Raw genomic sequence first — 14,301 nt, forward strand, 5'->3', positions numbered from 1 at the left:
CAAAAGATTAATAGCTTCTGTTTTTCAGGGGTTGTTTATTTGGTTAGACCTTAATGCAGTCTGAAGATTATGGAGGACATGATACAACCAGGAATTCTAATGCTAAATAATCAACAAATGGTTTTCCGCTACTGTGCTCCCGCAGGTTTTTATATAACCGTTCAGGGGAGTGGAGTGATGGAACCGTTCCCATATTGGCCACCACTGCAGCTGGTTTCACCTATATTGCATTTTTAATGGTAAGTTGTAACTGCTCTCGGGTGCATTTGCCGAAACTGTTGTTACCAACATAGTTCAGTGATTCTGTGTTTCCCGAAATCATCATTCACACCAATGTTCACAAACAGAATTACACACTTTAATAGCTCTAGTTAATGATGCATTCCAGGTGAAGTTGAAGCTGGTAATATCTGTCGTTAATTGTCCAACCTCTGACCTCTCTGTGTGTCCAGTTAGTTGCCTGCTAAACTAAAAAACAAAAACAACAGAAATGCTAGCGGTCACTTGGAAAACAAAAAAGCTTCCCTGTTCGGATATACAACTTTAAGCAGCATTTTAGGCGTTATTTTCAAATAGGATTTAGGAACCATTCTAAATTTGAGTTGTCTGGAAGATATTGGCTTAATGGTACCATAGAGTGAAAATCTGAATATATTTAGGCATGGCTAATTGAATATGGCTAATATTGTTTTATTGTTCTTATGTCAATCATATGAGCTTAAAATGTTAGTGAAAACAAACCAATCAATACAAAGCATTGACTCCGACAATCCTCACATGATCATTAAAATGTACACCACAACATGACGATTGGCCACAACATTTCTTAGTGAGATTACAGCAATGATTATTTTCTTCCCTTATTTTTTTAGTCTATCTAAGCTTTATTTAAGCATACTATGTACAGTTGAAGTCAGAATTATTAGTTCCCCGTTTATTGTTTTTCTCTAATTTCTGATAACGAAGAGATTTTTTTCCAGGACATTTCTAGACATAATAGTTTTAATAATTCATTTCTAATAACTGATTTTTTTTCTTTGCCATAATGATAGTAAATAATATTTTACTAGATATTTTTCAAGACACTTCTATACAGCTTAAAGTAACATTTAAAGGATTAACTAAGTTAATTAGGTTATTAATAGTTGCTCATAATTTTTACCTTAAGTTGATTATTAAAACATTTAAAACTTTCAGCTTTTATTCTAGCTGAAATAAAACAAATAAGACTCTCCAGAAGTAAAAAAAAGGAAATATTTAAAAAAGAAAAAATCAAAGGGATGCTAAAAGTTCTGACTTCAACTTTAAGTGTGACTCTACTTTTGAAAATGAGAGACTAAAGCGGAGGGTTCTTAGCTTGTCAGATTGCAAAATGTCGCCCCTAAAGAGGCATATGGTCTATTTAAATGCATATTTTGTTAATTAAACATATATATTGTGAAATTTGCAGGATATGTTTGTTATGAGGCCACAAACACATGTAAACACATGCTGAGTATAAGTGTTTAATGCAGATTTATGCATTGTGTCATATCACTCAGCTCTTACTGTGATTTTCCTTTAGTAAAAGTATGCCAATAAGCTTGATAAAACTCATCTTTATGCAGAGGTCGATATTAATTCCTGCTTTTTTCATATACATTAGAGCTTCAAAATACAACTCTAAATACATCTGCCAGTCCATTTTGTCCAGTATAATTAGATTTGAGCATACATTTTATCAAAAAAAACAACAACTATGGGTACCCTGTTCGATAAGTCATGCACATGGTAGGGATAGATCATGTTCATGGTTAACAAGGCACCTACTCAATTTACTAAAATATTAACTGAGCTGTGGAGCTTTAGTGCAGAGCTCATTAATATATACCACCCTTCCAAATATGGTCAAAACTTAGATTTTCATTCTAGGAGTAATTTCTGTATATAAAGCAAATAAAACCCATTTCTGGAGAATTTGTAAAGTTACCTAAACCTCATACCTTCTATGTAGATATCAGAGAACAATTTACCATATTGTATTACACTGTAGGACATCTTTATTTGGTCATGTTCATGATCTACTTAAGCAAGCCAGCATGCAGTACAGCCTATAACTTTCATTCCATAAGTGTACATATTTCATTCTGTGCCTTTTTAGCTAGTTAGGAGATACTTAAAGTGCTATTAACAATGCACATGTGTATGTGTGCCCACATAAGCCCACATAAAGAAAAAACTAAATAAATAAGAGTAAAACAGCGAAGCAGTCATTTGATGTCATGTTAATTATTTATATCAGAAATCTGGTTTGCTTTTGATCTGAAGCTTTTTTGGAAGAGGGCAAATGAATGTCATCATGTTGTCAATAACTACAATTCTAACAAATGTTGTTCAAAGCATGTATTTGCAATACAGTTTGGAAAACATCACCATCGTACTATGGTAGTTCAGTAGCACCTGTACCAAAAAGCTCTCCAAACCACCTACACTTTAATCTCTTTTCACCATTTTAAAGTTATGATAATGTTTAGCTTCGTGCCGCAGTTACTTTTATCCTTTTGTCCATTTTAAATTCTTTCTGAAGTGCTATTTGTCTTTTCTGCTTCAGATTTTAGCCCTGTGCCATGTAGCTGTTGGGCAGCAGTTAAACCTCCACTGGGTCCACAAGGTACCTGTCAACCTCTGAAATGTTTTTTTTTTTTTTTCTTAGAATAAAAAAGAAAACCATGTCCATTCATGCAAGACAAACTAAATTAGCCTTGACACAATGTCACAAATAGCTTGTTATGCCCTCAGGCTTTCTGACAACATTGGAAAGGCATATGAGTAGTGTTTTCTCTATGGACTGAATGGAACATTTAACTTGCTGAGAATAATGTTAAGCAGACTTGCATAAAATAACTGCATGAACTGAACTATTTTTTTCCTCAATAGATTGGTGTGACAGTCGCTTTGCTCACCACAATAATTGGTGTGATATCTGTCACTCAGATGTGGGGAGAGGAATGGGATGTAGTTTGGATTTCTCTTCAGGTAAGCTCTTGTAGACCCTGTCTACAGCTGATTTCAAGATTTTTCTCAATCTAATCACAAGTGGACAGCATAAAATGTTTAGATTTTTTTCTACATTTGACCACTTTCAGAGGTTGTTGCTTTTGTGTTGTATATATGTACAATATGAGTTATATGAGTTTAAATATTGACACTAATGTGCATGTTAAAGGTGCAGTATTTAAGTTTGAAACCCAGTTGTTGAACTAGGTATTGCATTCCTGGATCAAAACAAACGCAAGTGCAGGTTGCCAGATGACCAGCAGGAGCAAGTCTTGAGCCTAAAGGCTGATTTAAACCATGTTCTGAATAAAATCACTGGCTTGTGATAGAAGGAATATTCACCATATTAAAAAGAGTTTTTGTTCTAACCGACACCTTGAATTGATATATTAGAAACGGCATCTACTTATCACAGATTAACAGCAGAAAAAACTGACAATGATCCCCTCAGGTACACCACATGCTTTATTCAGCGTTAAGTGCTAACAATGCAAGTTTAAATGCCATTTTACATGACATTTATTGCCATACTACGGAAAGCAGCAGAAGCATAGTTTCTATGCTTAAATAAAATAAATAATTTAAAGTTTAACTTTAGAACTGGAAAATAATGCAAACCCACACATATAAGTGATTCAGCATGTACATTTAATAATGTTAAACAGGGTTAATATGTATTAAATAGATTATAAGCCTTACCATTTTGTGAGGGAGTGCACTGTTCTGTTCTTCTGCATGGCTGTTTAAATGTTTCGTCTGGTGCAAACAGCCAATTTGCTTATCACTGCAAATCTCATCACGTAGCGTGTTGTTGGGACATGGGGTTACAATGTAACCTGCTCACCCAATGTTTATGTTCGTAATATTTATATTATTTGCTAATTAATAACCTCATGTCGAACTCTGAATCTGCGTCTTATTTCGGAGTCTGAATGTTGTCGACTGAAGGTCACATTTCGGTCACAGGAACCTTTATGAATGAATGAATAAATGAATGAATATAAATGAATGAATGAATGAATGAATGAATGAATGAAATAGGAATGAAAATTTTCATGAAGGTAACCCGGGGTGCTGAAATATAATTGGGTTAACTGGCATTGGGTGGGTTAAAAGAATCAAAACAAAGACAGCGTTCTGGCAATGTAGCAATTTTTCAAAGCAGATTATCTGACTTCAGAACTGTTTTTCAGATAAACAAGAATGTTCGCTTGGCATGTTTCTTAAATATCTGCAAACAAATTATGGTATTTTTATGCTTTAGAAGAGTCAAAAACCTACATACAGCACCTTTAAAACAAATGTTACATCTGTATACATGGAGCATTAGGAACAACGGTATTTAGAATGACAGTATATATTTTTACTATTGCTCAATTCATAATGTATATTTATTCTGAACAAGAATGCATTTTAATAATGAGCACATGGCTGTAGATATCTGAAATATTTCAAATACTTTTAGGCAAAAAAAATTTAACTAAGAGAAATTTATGTTTATATATTTTTTCGTTCTCTGCCATTTAAACACCATTTCAAAACTTTATAATGTTACAAAAACTATTTCTATTAACACTTTTACTAATAAAGGTGAAATAGTTTTTGATTTGTTAAATAATTCTGAAAAAAAAAAAAAAACATATTATGGTTTCCACAAAAAAGCATTTGTAAAAACAAATAAATAAATAAACAACATTTATAAGTATTTCCTAGATAATAAATAACCATATCATAATGATTTCTGGTTTCCTACTGACTTCAACCTGAGTTTTTATGGTTTTTAAAGTATGATTATATACTAGAGGTTTCCTTTTAAGTCTTCTTTAAAGACACTTTAAGGTAACTTTATACTCTAGGCTTTTCTTACTTGTATCTATCGTGGTATGTTTCCAATAAATGAATGTTTTCATGTTTTTGCTTCAGGCAACAGGTCCCTTCCTGCACATCGGTGCTTTAGCTGCGGTTACTGCTTTAGCCTGGCTGATGGCTGGACAAGTGGCAAGAGCCGAGAAAACCAGTAAGCTGAATCCACCTCTTCACTTAAAGATCAAGCTCTGAGTTAGACATTATTATTAACCAGATGTTAATTATTAAAGGGGATACACAGACAAATTCTTCATTCTTATTGATGCATTCCTGTCACACATAGACGCATTACTGTCTCCACTGGGTCAATGAACGGGTGTTTCGTGTTACAGCATTAGGCGGAAAATTAATATACTACTATTGATTTCTCATTTCTGTTTACGCAAGTGCAGATTAAACTGGCTTATGTCATTTAGGTAAAAACAGGACCTTTTGAAAATACTTCTCCTAAAGCTTATGATGTGTGTTTATGGAAAAAAATATAATATTGCATAAAATTCTTATAGGGTACTATTAAATTCACTGTTTTAGCAATCATAAACAGTTTTATTTTAACAGTTTTTTTGCTGAGAAAAGCAGATGATAAAAGACTGACAGCCAGACAGTATTACAAAGACAGTATGGGGTTGTCTGTAAAGAGAAAAAAATAAACAAGTAATAAATAAAACTCCTTAATCTAAGGCCCTGTTTACACTAATACATTTTAGTTTTAAAATGCAAAAGTTTTGCTACAGTTACACCTTCCATTCACACTACCCTAGAGTTTTGAAACCTCGAAAACTGAGCGTTTTGGAAACACTGAAGAGTCCATTTTGGTTTTAAAATGCCGCTGCTCTCTGTGAGTGTGGATGGGGAAAAACAGAGACATCTCAAAATGGAAGCGTGGTTGCAGACATTCGCTTGTAAGTTTGATATGAAAAACTATGAATTTTTTTAATTTTAAAGGGAACAGTGCATTTTAAAACCTCATTCACATCACCCTGGCTTCTTTGTTTTTATAATCTTACTAATATCATAAAAATGTGATAACCAACTGCCTATTTTCATTTTGATATTACTAGCTTAACATAGACCAAAAATGTTGAGGCTTCGTGTAGCGGTTTATATGACCGTCTTTTTCACTGTATGCATATGTGTAACAAAGCGGAGCCTGTAACATTACTGCCTCTTATTTTCATTAAAAATATGAAACATGTTACTGTACCTGATAGATTAGACCAAAAAGTTGTTAGATCGAGGCAAGATTAATTAAATCACGTTTAACAACTATGGGGAGATGAGATCTATGGGTATATTCTTGATAAAATGTGCGATGTGCGCTGCTCTAATCTGGGGTGGTGTGCTTAAAGCACCCGCTGACTGCATGGAGTTTAGACGTGCGGGTGGTCATGTGATGTGCATTTTCAGCGGTGTAGTGTGGATTGAGATGTTTTCCGAAATGCTAAGTGCCAAAATCCCAGTGTGGACATGGATCGTTTTCATTCTAAAACACAGTTTTAAAACTAAAACATTTTAGTGTAAACAGGGCCTAAATGATCTTGGCAAATTCTAGTATCCCTATAAGAGTTTAAGTGTGTGCATGGTACTAGGGGAGGTCACACTCAAACAGTTTTGTTCTGAAATATATATTTATATATTTAAAAATATTTTTAAAGTTTTATGCACATATTTCTTATTTTAATTTCTTTTTGAATCTTGGTGAAGAGACCAAAACATAAATATTAATGGTCATTAAAACTTTAACCATCGCGGTGGGTTGCTTTAGCACGGTACAGTACATGGCAAAAACATAGTATTGTGAAGCAGTATTGCAATTTGAAATAACTGATTTTGGTTTAAACGTTTTAAAATAAAATGTGATGTCAATTAAGCATGACTTTTCAGTATCGTTCCTTGTTTTTTAGAGCCACAAGAACACTCAAAAATGTAATTTGCTGATAGGGGCTTAATAAAACATAATTTAGAGCAGTAGATCTAAATGCCAATGATTTTGTTAGTTTCACCCAAGCCTGCCGATCCAAAAATAGTGTCAGAATGCAATCCATAATGCAACGCAAGAATGTAATGTTTTCAGCATTGCCACAAGGGAAACAGTGGCACACTTTAGCATAAACTTGTACTTAATTCTATTCTTCAGCTCAGATGCTCTTGTTGCAGAGCAAGAGTTCAATGCAGAATCAGCACTCTTCATCTGTCTGTATATTAGCTTGCATTTATAACATATAAATAATCGCATCAAAGCACATTAAAGGGATAGTTCACCCAGAATGAAAATTTACACACTTTTTTTTAGAAATTGTTTCTATCAGATAGTAGATATTTTCTAAGTAGATATTTTAAAAAATGTTGGAAACCTGCAACCATAGACTTTATTTTTCATACTAAGAAAGTCAGTGCTTACAGGTTTTCAGCTCCTTTTTTTAAATATCTTCTTTTGCAATTAATTTAAGAAAGAAATTCTTCTCATTAAGGTTTGTAACCATCCAAGTGGGAGTATATAGTAAGTAAATGTTCTATTTTGGGTGAACTATGCCTTTAAGCATGAAAAATGACTCTGCAAATGACCTTGTGTTGGCTAAGCAATGGCATCTAAACACATTTAGCAACTAGAAGATACAATAACACATAAGCACCATTCATATTGACTGTAAAAAGGGTTTTATAGCTATTTAATCCGTGGCCTAGTTGTAACTGAAGTTGTTGGTTCTCTAGGGTTTCAAGCGATGGTTCTGCTCCTCTACCTAAGTGTTCTCCTCACCCTCTACTTCATTCCTCTGTCAATCTCCTCACCCTGCATCATGGAGCGAGGGAGTCTCAAAGCAGCACCCGCCATCATCGGCCATCAAGGAGCTCCAATGGTAAGCTGCCAAACCATCAGCAGCAAGCTGTGCACTTCCTGTCTTCCCTGGATGCTGCATCAAGCTTAGGCTACATCAAGAATTGCTGGAGGCTGTTCAGTCCTTCCTCCCTCTCTCTCTCTCTCTCTCTCTCCCTCTCTCTCTCTCTGCTCCTGCATCTCTGTCCTGTGTCTCTCCATCCCTCACTATCTCTTTTTCTTTCTCTCCCTCCATTTATCTTTCTCATATTTCTTTTCCCTGGCTTGTCGTGGCTAAATATAACCCAGGATAGAGCCACTGAGAATCTCTGTGTAGGCGTTGTTCAAGGTTTGGTGGTTATGATGGGTTTTCAAAATGATCACGTGTGTCATTGGTGTATTTTGCTCTGAAATGGCAAATATGCTTCATGTACAGTTCTCTCTGCATTTGTAGTCTAAAGCAGCTTGGACAGGATTAGTTTTCAATTATTAATATAGAGGATTCATCATTTTTATGTTCTAATTCAGAGGGGATTGAATCTCTGATAAAGGAATACCTTAAATTTGGCCGGTGAAATTTTATGATGATATTTATTGTTAACACTTTACATTAAGGTTCATTAGTTGATGCATTTACTAACATGAATTAATCATGAACAACACATGTACAGCATTTATTAATCATAATTGATTAATAGTTTTCAATTATTAATATAGAGTATTCATCATTTTTATGTTCTAATTCAGAGGGGATTGAATCTCTGATAAAGGAATACCTCAAATTTGGCCGGTGAAATTTTATGATGATATTTATTGTTAACACTTTACATTAAGGTTCATTAGTTGATGCATTTACTAACATGAATTAATTATGAACAACACATGTACAGCATTTATTAATCATAATTGAACATTTACTAATGCATTATTAACATCCAAGTCCATGCTTGTTAACATTAGTTAATGCACCGTGAGTTAACATGAACTAACAATGAACTACTGTATTTTCATTAACTAACGTGAACTAACATGAACAAATACAGTAGTAAATGTATTTTTCATTGTTTGTTCATGTTAGTAAATGCATTAATTACCTTTAACTAATGAACCTTATTGTAAAGTGTAACCTATTTATTGTATGGACAAAGTAAAAAGTCTGTTGTTTCATTATATGCTCTATTGTTTATTCTGTGATGATTTCAGAAAAGATATTGTTTACAGTAATACTTTTTTTATAATTGATACAAGCACTATATTACATGCTTTTCAGGAATGCATAAATAATTCAAAAACATAAATAACAGCAGTTGGTTAGTTGCTATCTTGAAAGTAGAATGTTTACATTTTGCTATTTATTTAGAAATATGACCTGTAATATGACCAGTAATCACTAGTTTTTGAAAAGTGCTTTGTTTTATTAATATTTATTTTACATGTCCACATTTTTCATCAAAGATTTTCCCATAAGCTCCAAATAAAGTGAGAAATATGATCACATTCGAATGACTAAATGTCCAACTATATACATTAAATAAAAAAGTAATAGTCATTTATATGTGGTCAATGTATATAAAAACTGTTCATTGATTGAATTTATATAAATGGTGCTGTATTGTGATGCATGTTGTTATCAGTATATGATATGACATGGAGATTTTTGTTACATAAAGTTGTAGCTTTGGGTTTTTTTTAACAGTAATTCTGCATAAACTGTTACTGTTCTAATGGTGAGCAAGAATGGTCACTGGTTCAAGCACTGGCTGGGTCAGTTGGCATTTCTGTGTGGAGTTTGCATGTTCTCCACGTGTCTGTGGGTTTTCTCTGGGTGCTCCGGTTTTCCCCACAGTCCTAAGACATGTGGTATAGGTGAATTGGGTAAGCTAAATTGTCTGCATGTCCTGGTCCTCCAGATTGGGGGCTGAGCATTGGGCTAACAACTCGCCTCATAAAAACTAAATGTTACGAAACACCAATATGGTGCGGCTAAATATTAATATCGACATAAATAACACTGGGAGTAAAAAAGTAGGTGAAGGTGAGGCCAAAAAAATACATTTACCAATTTCACACTAACTATTTATTTTACAAAGAACATTGAAATAGGCAATACCACAGGGCACTATTCATATTAGGTTACTTTATTCTGTGTCAAATTAAACATAATTGTAACCCATAAGATGCAATTAAATATTCAGTATATAACATGATGAAAAAAAGCAAAAAGAATGGTGTGTGTGTGTGTGTGTGTGTGTGTGTGTGTGTGTGTGTGTGTGTGTGTGTGTGTGTGTGTGTGTGTGTGTGTGTGTGTGTGTGTGTGTGTGTGTGTGTGTGTGTGTGTGTGTGTGTGTGTGTGTTTTGAAGAATATTCTGGCTATAAATCGAAGAGAAAGAATTTAAGTTATTTATCAAATATATAGAATTGAAAATCATATTTAAGTTTTAATAAAAAAATGTGAATTTTTATTTATTTATATATTCGTCTATCATATTTTATTGAAAAATGAAATTGTTCCTATTATGTAATGTTTTTATGTATGATGATCTTTCCATGAAATAGACAAAAGTTGCTGATGTGTCTGTGTGCGCGTGCAGGCTCTGATTAAAATTATTATTTGTTTCCATTAATTGATTTTTTTTTCACGATGTTAGAACCATCTTTACAAACTGCAAAAGGTTTTTGTTGGTTCCTTCTGCTGTGGAGACCCCGGATTAATAAAGGGATTAAGCCGAAAAGAAGATGAATGAATGTATAAACTTATTGTACGTTATTTTTTAGAATGGCCATTATTGATTATTAAAACTGATATTCAGCAAAAGAAAATAAAAGGGTATGTTTCGTATAAGAAAATTAAAGTCCATTGTAGTGTGGACGAAACAATTTATATGGGTTGAATTTAATTAAACAAATTCAATTTAGTAATTTTCAACTTAATTTGTTTATTTGGGCTGAATTTAAAAAAAATTGTTTACAAGCATTTAAGAAAAGTCATTTAATCTATGGATTTATCTTTGATTCATTGTTTTCAGTGTATCAGAGGTTAATTTTTAAACCAAAATACCAGTTTATTTGCTCCGTTGGTAACTTTGCAGGGTTTGTTTGGCAGGTCATTTATTTGATCTGGATTATAATGATCTGTCAAATGTAAATTTATCTACTGTTATCTCCTTCACATAAAAATCGAGTCCACCTCTAAATATGGCTACATCTAAATAAGCAAAAAACTAAATTAATAATACCATCTCTGCATTCTTGTTGGTGGCTTGCTTTTAGTAGAGTTCTGTAATGTACCAGCTAGCCTATTAGTGTGAAATCCATTCGAAAGAACTTACAGTAATTGTCCTCTGCCACTCATAGATACAGCCATAAACACCCATAAACAAGCTTTTTCAACACCCTAGACTCTAACTGAAGATCAGAGGTGCAGTTTTGGCTTGAAAAGCAGAGATGAGTGTCTTAACCATAAGTGCTCTCCAAAGACACATGCGGATGCTGTTGATCCTTAATATATTCCCTGTGCCTTAAAAGCAGCATTTCTGTGTTTGCCACATGCACTAGTAGATCTTCTAGACCATTTGATAGCTCAAGTTGCTGCTTGCATGTCATTGCGTAAGCATGAAGCTCAGAGGAGCTGTAGATTTTGTGTGTGTGGCCCTCGAGCACTCAGTCAACCTCCATGAGATGAGTTATTGATTCATATCCATAACAAGGAAGAGCTTAAGCTACCGCTTAGCTTCGGGGTGAGAAGATTCTCGCTTTTTACTTTAACTATAATCTTTTCATTCCCACCTTCATGATATTCAAACGTGTAATACTTTGTTCTTGGTGCCGTGTGTGCTTTTTTTACTGTTCTATTTTCAGCTTTTGTCATACTTAGTACATTAAGTTTGAGCAGATAAGACTCCAGTTATATGAAATATATACATATTTAATGTACATATATATTAGCCCCCTGTTTATTTTTTCTCCCAATTTCTGTTTAACAGAGAGAAGATTTTTTTCAGCACATTTCTAAACATAATAGTCTCAATTACCCATTTCTAATTACTGATTTATTTCATCTTTGCCATGATTTAAGTAAATAATATTTTGGACATTTTCAAGACACTTCTATACAGCTTAAAGTGACATTTAAAGACTTAACTAGGGTAATTAGGTTAACAAGGCTGGTTAGGGTAATTAGGCAAGTTATTGTATAATGATGTTTTGTTCTGTACACTATCGAAAACAATTGCTTAAAGGGGCTAATAATTTTGACCTAAAAAATGTTAAAAAAAAAAAAAAAACTATTTTTTTCTAGCCAAAATAAAACAAGTGAAATTTCATAAACTAATTTCGAGAGGAGCACATAATATGATTGAGCACGACTGGCTGCTCATATGTAATAGGTAATAATCCAATCAGAGTGATCCTAGTTTACAATAAATGGATCGTTTTCTTCCTACTGCTCTATCTTCGTTTTGGAAGAATCCCCCCTTTCACCCCATTTCTAATTATTCTGACTTCAAGTGTATATGTGTTTGTATGGATGGATGGTTGAATGGATAGATATAGCACAGTTAATAACATCATAGTTATTTGTATTTTGTGTTGCTTATATTGTCTTTTACGATGTAACATATAATATAATTAACTTTATATTTTATATATAATGTACACGCATTTAAAGTAAATTAAATAAAGAAAACTCATAGTGTATTTTATAGATTTAGATTTCTACAGTTAAATCTAAAATATACGTTTATGATTAAAAGTAAATACAAGTACAAATATATAGTATAGAAATAGGTTCAAATATATTATTTTTTCTATTATAAAAAATATATATTATAGTTTTTTTTTGCGGGCAATGCGGTAGCACAGTAGGTAGTGCTGTCGCCTCACAGCAAGAAGGTCGCTGGTTCGAACCTCGGCTCAGTTGGCGTTTCTGTGCGGAGTTTACATGTTCTCCCTGCATTCGCGTGGGTTTCCTCCGGGTGCTCCGGTTTCCCCTACAGTCTAAAGACGTGGTACAGGTGAATTGGGTAGGCTAAATTGTCCGTTGTGTGTGTGTGTGTGTGGATGTTTCCCAGAGATGGGTTGCGGCTGGAAGGGCATCCGCTGCGTAAATACATGCTGGATAAGTTGCCGGTTCATTCTGCTGGGGCGACCCCGGATTAATAAACAGACTAAGCCGACGAGCAAATGAATGAATATTTTTTGTGCATATTTTTATACTTACATTTTTTTTCTCTTCCTCTTGTTCAGCTGGCTCCTGAGAACACTCTCTTATCCTTCAACAGAGCTTTGCAGAGAAATGTTAGTGGACTAGAGACCGATGTGACCATCAGGTATTTATACATTCATTCTGTCTGCTTCTCCTCTCAGGTTCAATCAATAGATTATACTGAAGCATATGTACAGTATTTGTGTGTGTGTCTAAAGGCTCAGGGCCACCGTGTTTGTTTCAGCCTGTGAATGGCTGTATGTCAGTGTGAGACGGCTGTAATGAGAGGTTGTGGTTGTGACGTCTCTTACCCACAGAGTGCATAGTAATTGAACGCTGGAAGAGACAGGAAGACTTTCCAAAGAAGCTCACCCTTAAGCTGTAATCTATTCTTCCTGTTTAACACGCATCTTTAGATAATGGAGCAGAAACTGTCCATCTGTTGTGTTGTAATTTATCTCACTTAAAGTCAGTCATCACTCAGGCTTTTTAGATAGAGATATCATCTCCTGGCTTTTTAGGCACTTCCTGCCTGAGTAAAAATACAAGTGATACTCTTTGGAAAGAGTTCCAGGCATCATGTTGGTTAACACAGAAAATACTGTTTTACTTCATTTGAGAATGATACTTTTGTTAGGATTTTAGGGCTCTCTTTTTCAGTTTTTTTCGTTGTATTGTAATAGTACAATAGTACAAATAAAGCAAAATGTATACTATTCACTAATGGACAATTCATGATATTAATTAAATATTCAATTGATTTTATTTATTTTTTATTTTCATATATTTTAAAATTCATGTTTTATTTGATATTTTATTTACTTTTTTATTTTATTTTATTAAATTCTTTATTTTATTTTCATATTTTATATTTTATTTTTATAGATTTAATAATTTTTTTAATTTTTACATTTTAATTTTTAGTTTTTAATTTAATTTAGTTTAATAAAATTTTAATTACATTTTATTTTATTTTACTTTATTTATTTTTATTTATTTATTTATTTATTTACTTTTTTATTTTATGAAAAAAAATCCCATTTCACGTGTTGCTATGACTGGGAACATCTGGCGAAATTGAATTGTAAGGTGGTGGTACTGGTATAAAAATGTATTTAAATTAAATAAACTAAGTGGCTTAGAGGTTAAATATCTTGGCTGGTAACCCAAAGGTTCAATCTACTTGCACTCTTGCAAGGCATTTAACCTCATATTGTGGGCTGTTCTGTGTAAAAAGGCATTTGCCAAATTAATAATAATGTATTATAATAATACTACATCTATTCCTTGAAAATCCCTCTTTTGCAGTAAGTGCATTGAGATATTTTTCAGCCAATCACAGCTAAAGTCCACTCCTCAGTTTTATTCTCGGTCTCTTAT

General features: G+C 33.4%; 1 protein-coding gene across 12 annotated transcripts in view; it reads left to right on the plus strand.

Annotated features, from left to right (window-relative positions):
* The window catches only part of gdpd5b (glycerophosphodiester phosphodiesterase domain containing 5b), a 96,698-nt gene that overhangs the window by 63,547 nt on the left and 18,850 nt on the right, over positions 1–14,301 (plus strand). For all 12 annotated transcript variants that reach the window (XR_222296.5, XR_222297.5, XR_011006479.1 and 9 more), the window contains 6 exons: positions 146–239; positions 2,591–2,650; positions 2,917–3,015; positions 4,960–5,053; positions 7,615–7,760; positions 12,963–13,045. Coding sequence is in view for 5 of the 12 variants with exons in the window: in XM_005157743.6 (XP_005157800.1) it covers positions 146–239; positions 2,591–2,650; positions 2,917–3,015; positions 4,960–5,053; positions 7,615–7,760; positions 12,963–13,045 (576 nt within the window). In the remaining 7 variants the exon portion in view is untranslated. The remainder of the gene's footprint in view (positions 1–145; positions 240–2,590; positions 2,651–2,916; positions 3,016–4,959; positions 5,054–7,614; positions 7,761–12,962; positions 13,046–14,301) is intronic.

Source organism: Danio rerio, chromosome 15 (assembly GCF_049306965.1).
Source record: "Danio rerio strain Tuebingen ecotype United States chromosome 15, GRCz12tu, whole genome shotgun sequence".
NCBI classification, from domain to species: Eukaryota; Metazoa; Chordata; class Actinopteri; order Cypriniformes; family Danionidae; genus Danio; species Danio rerio.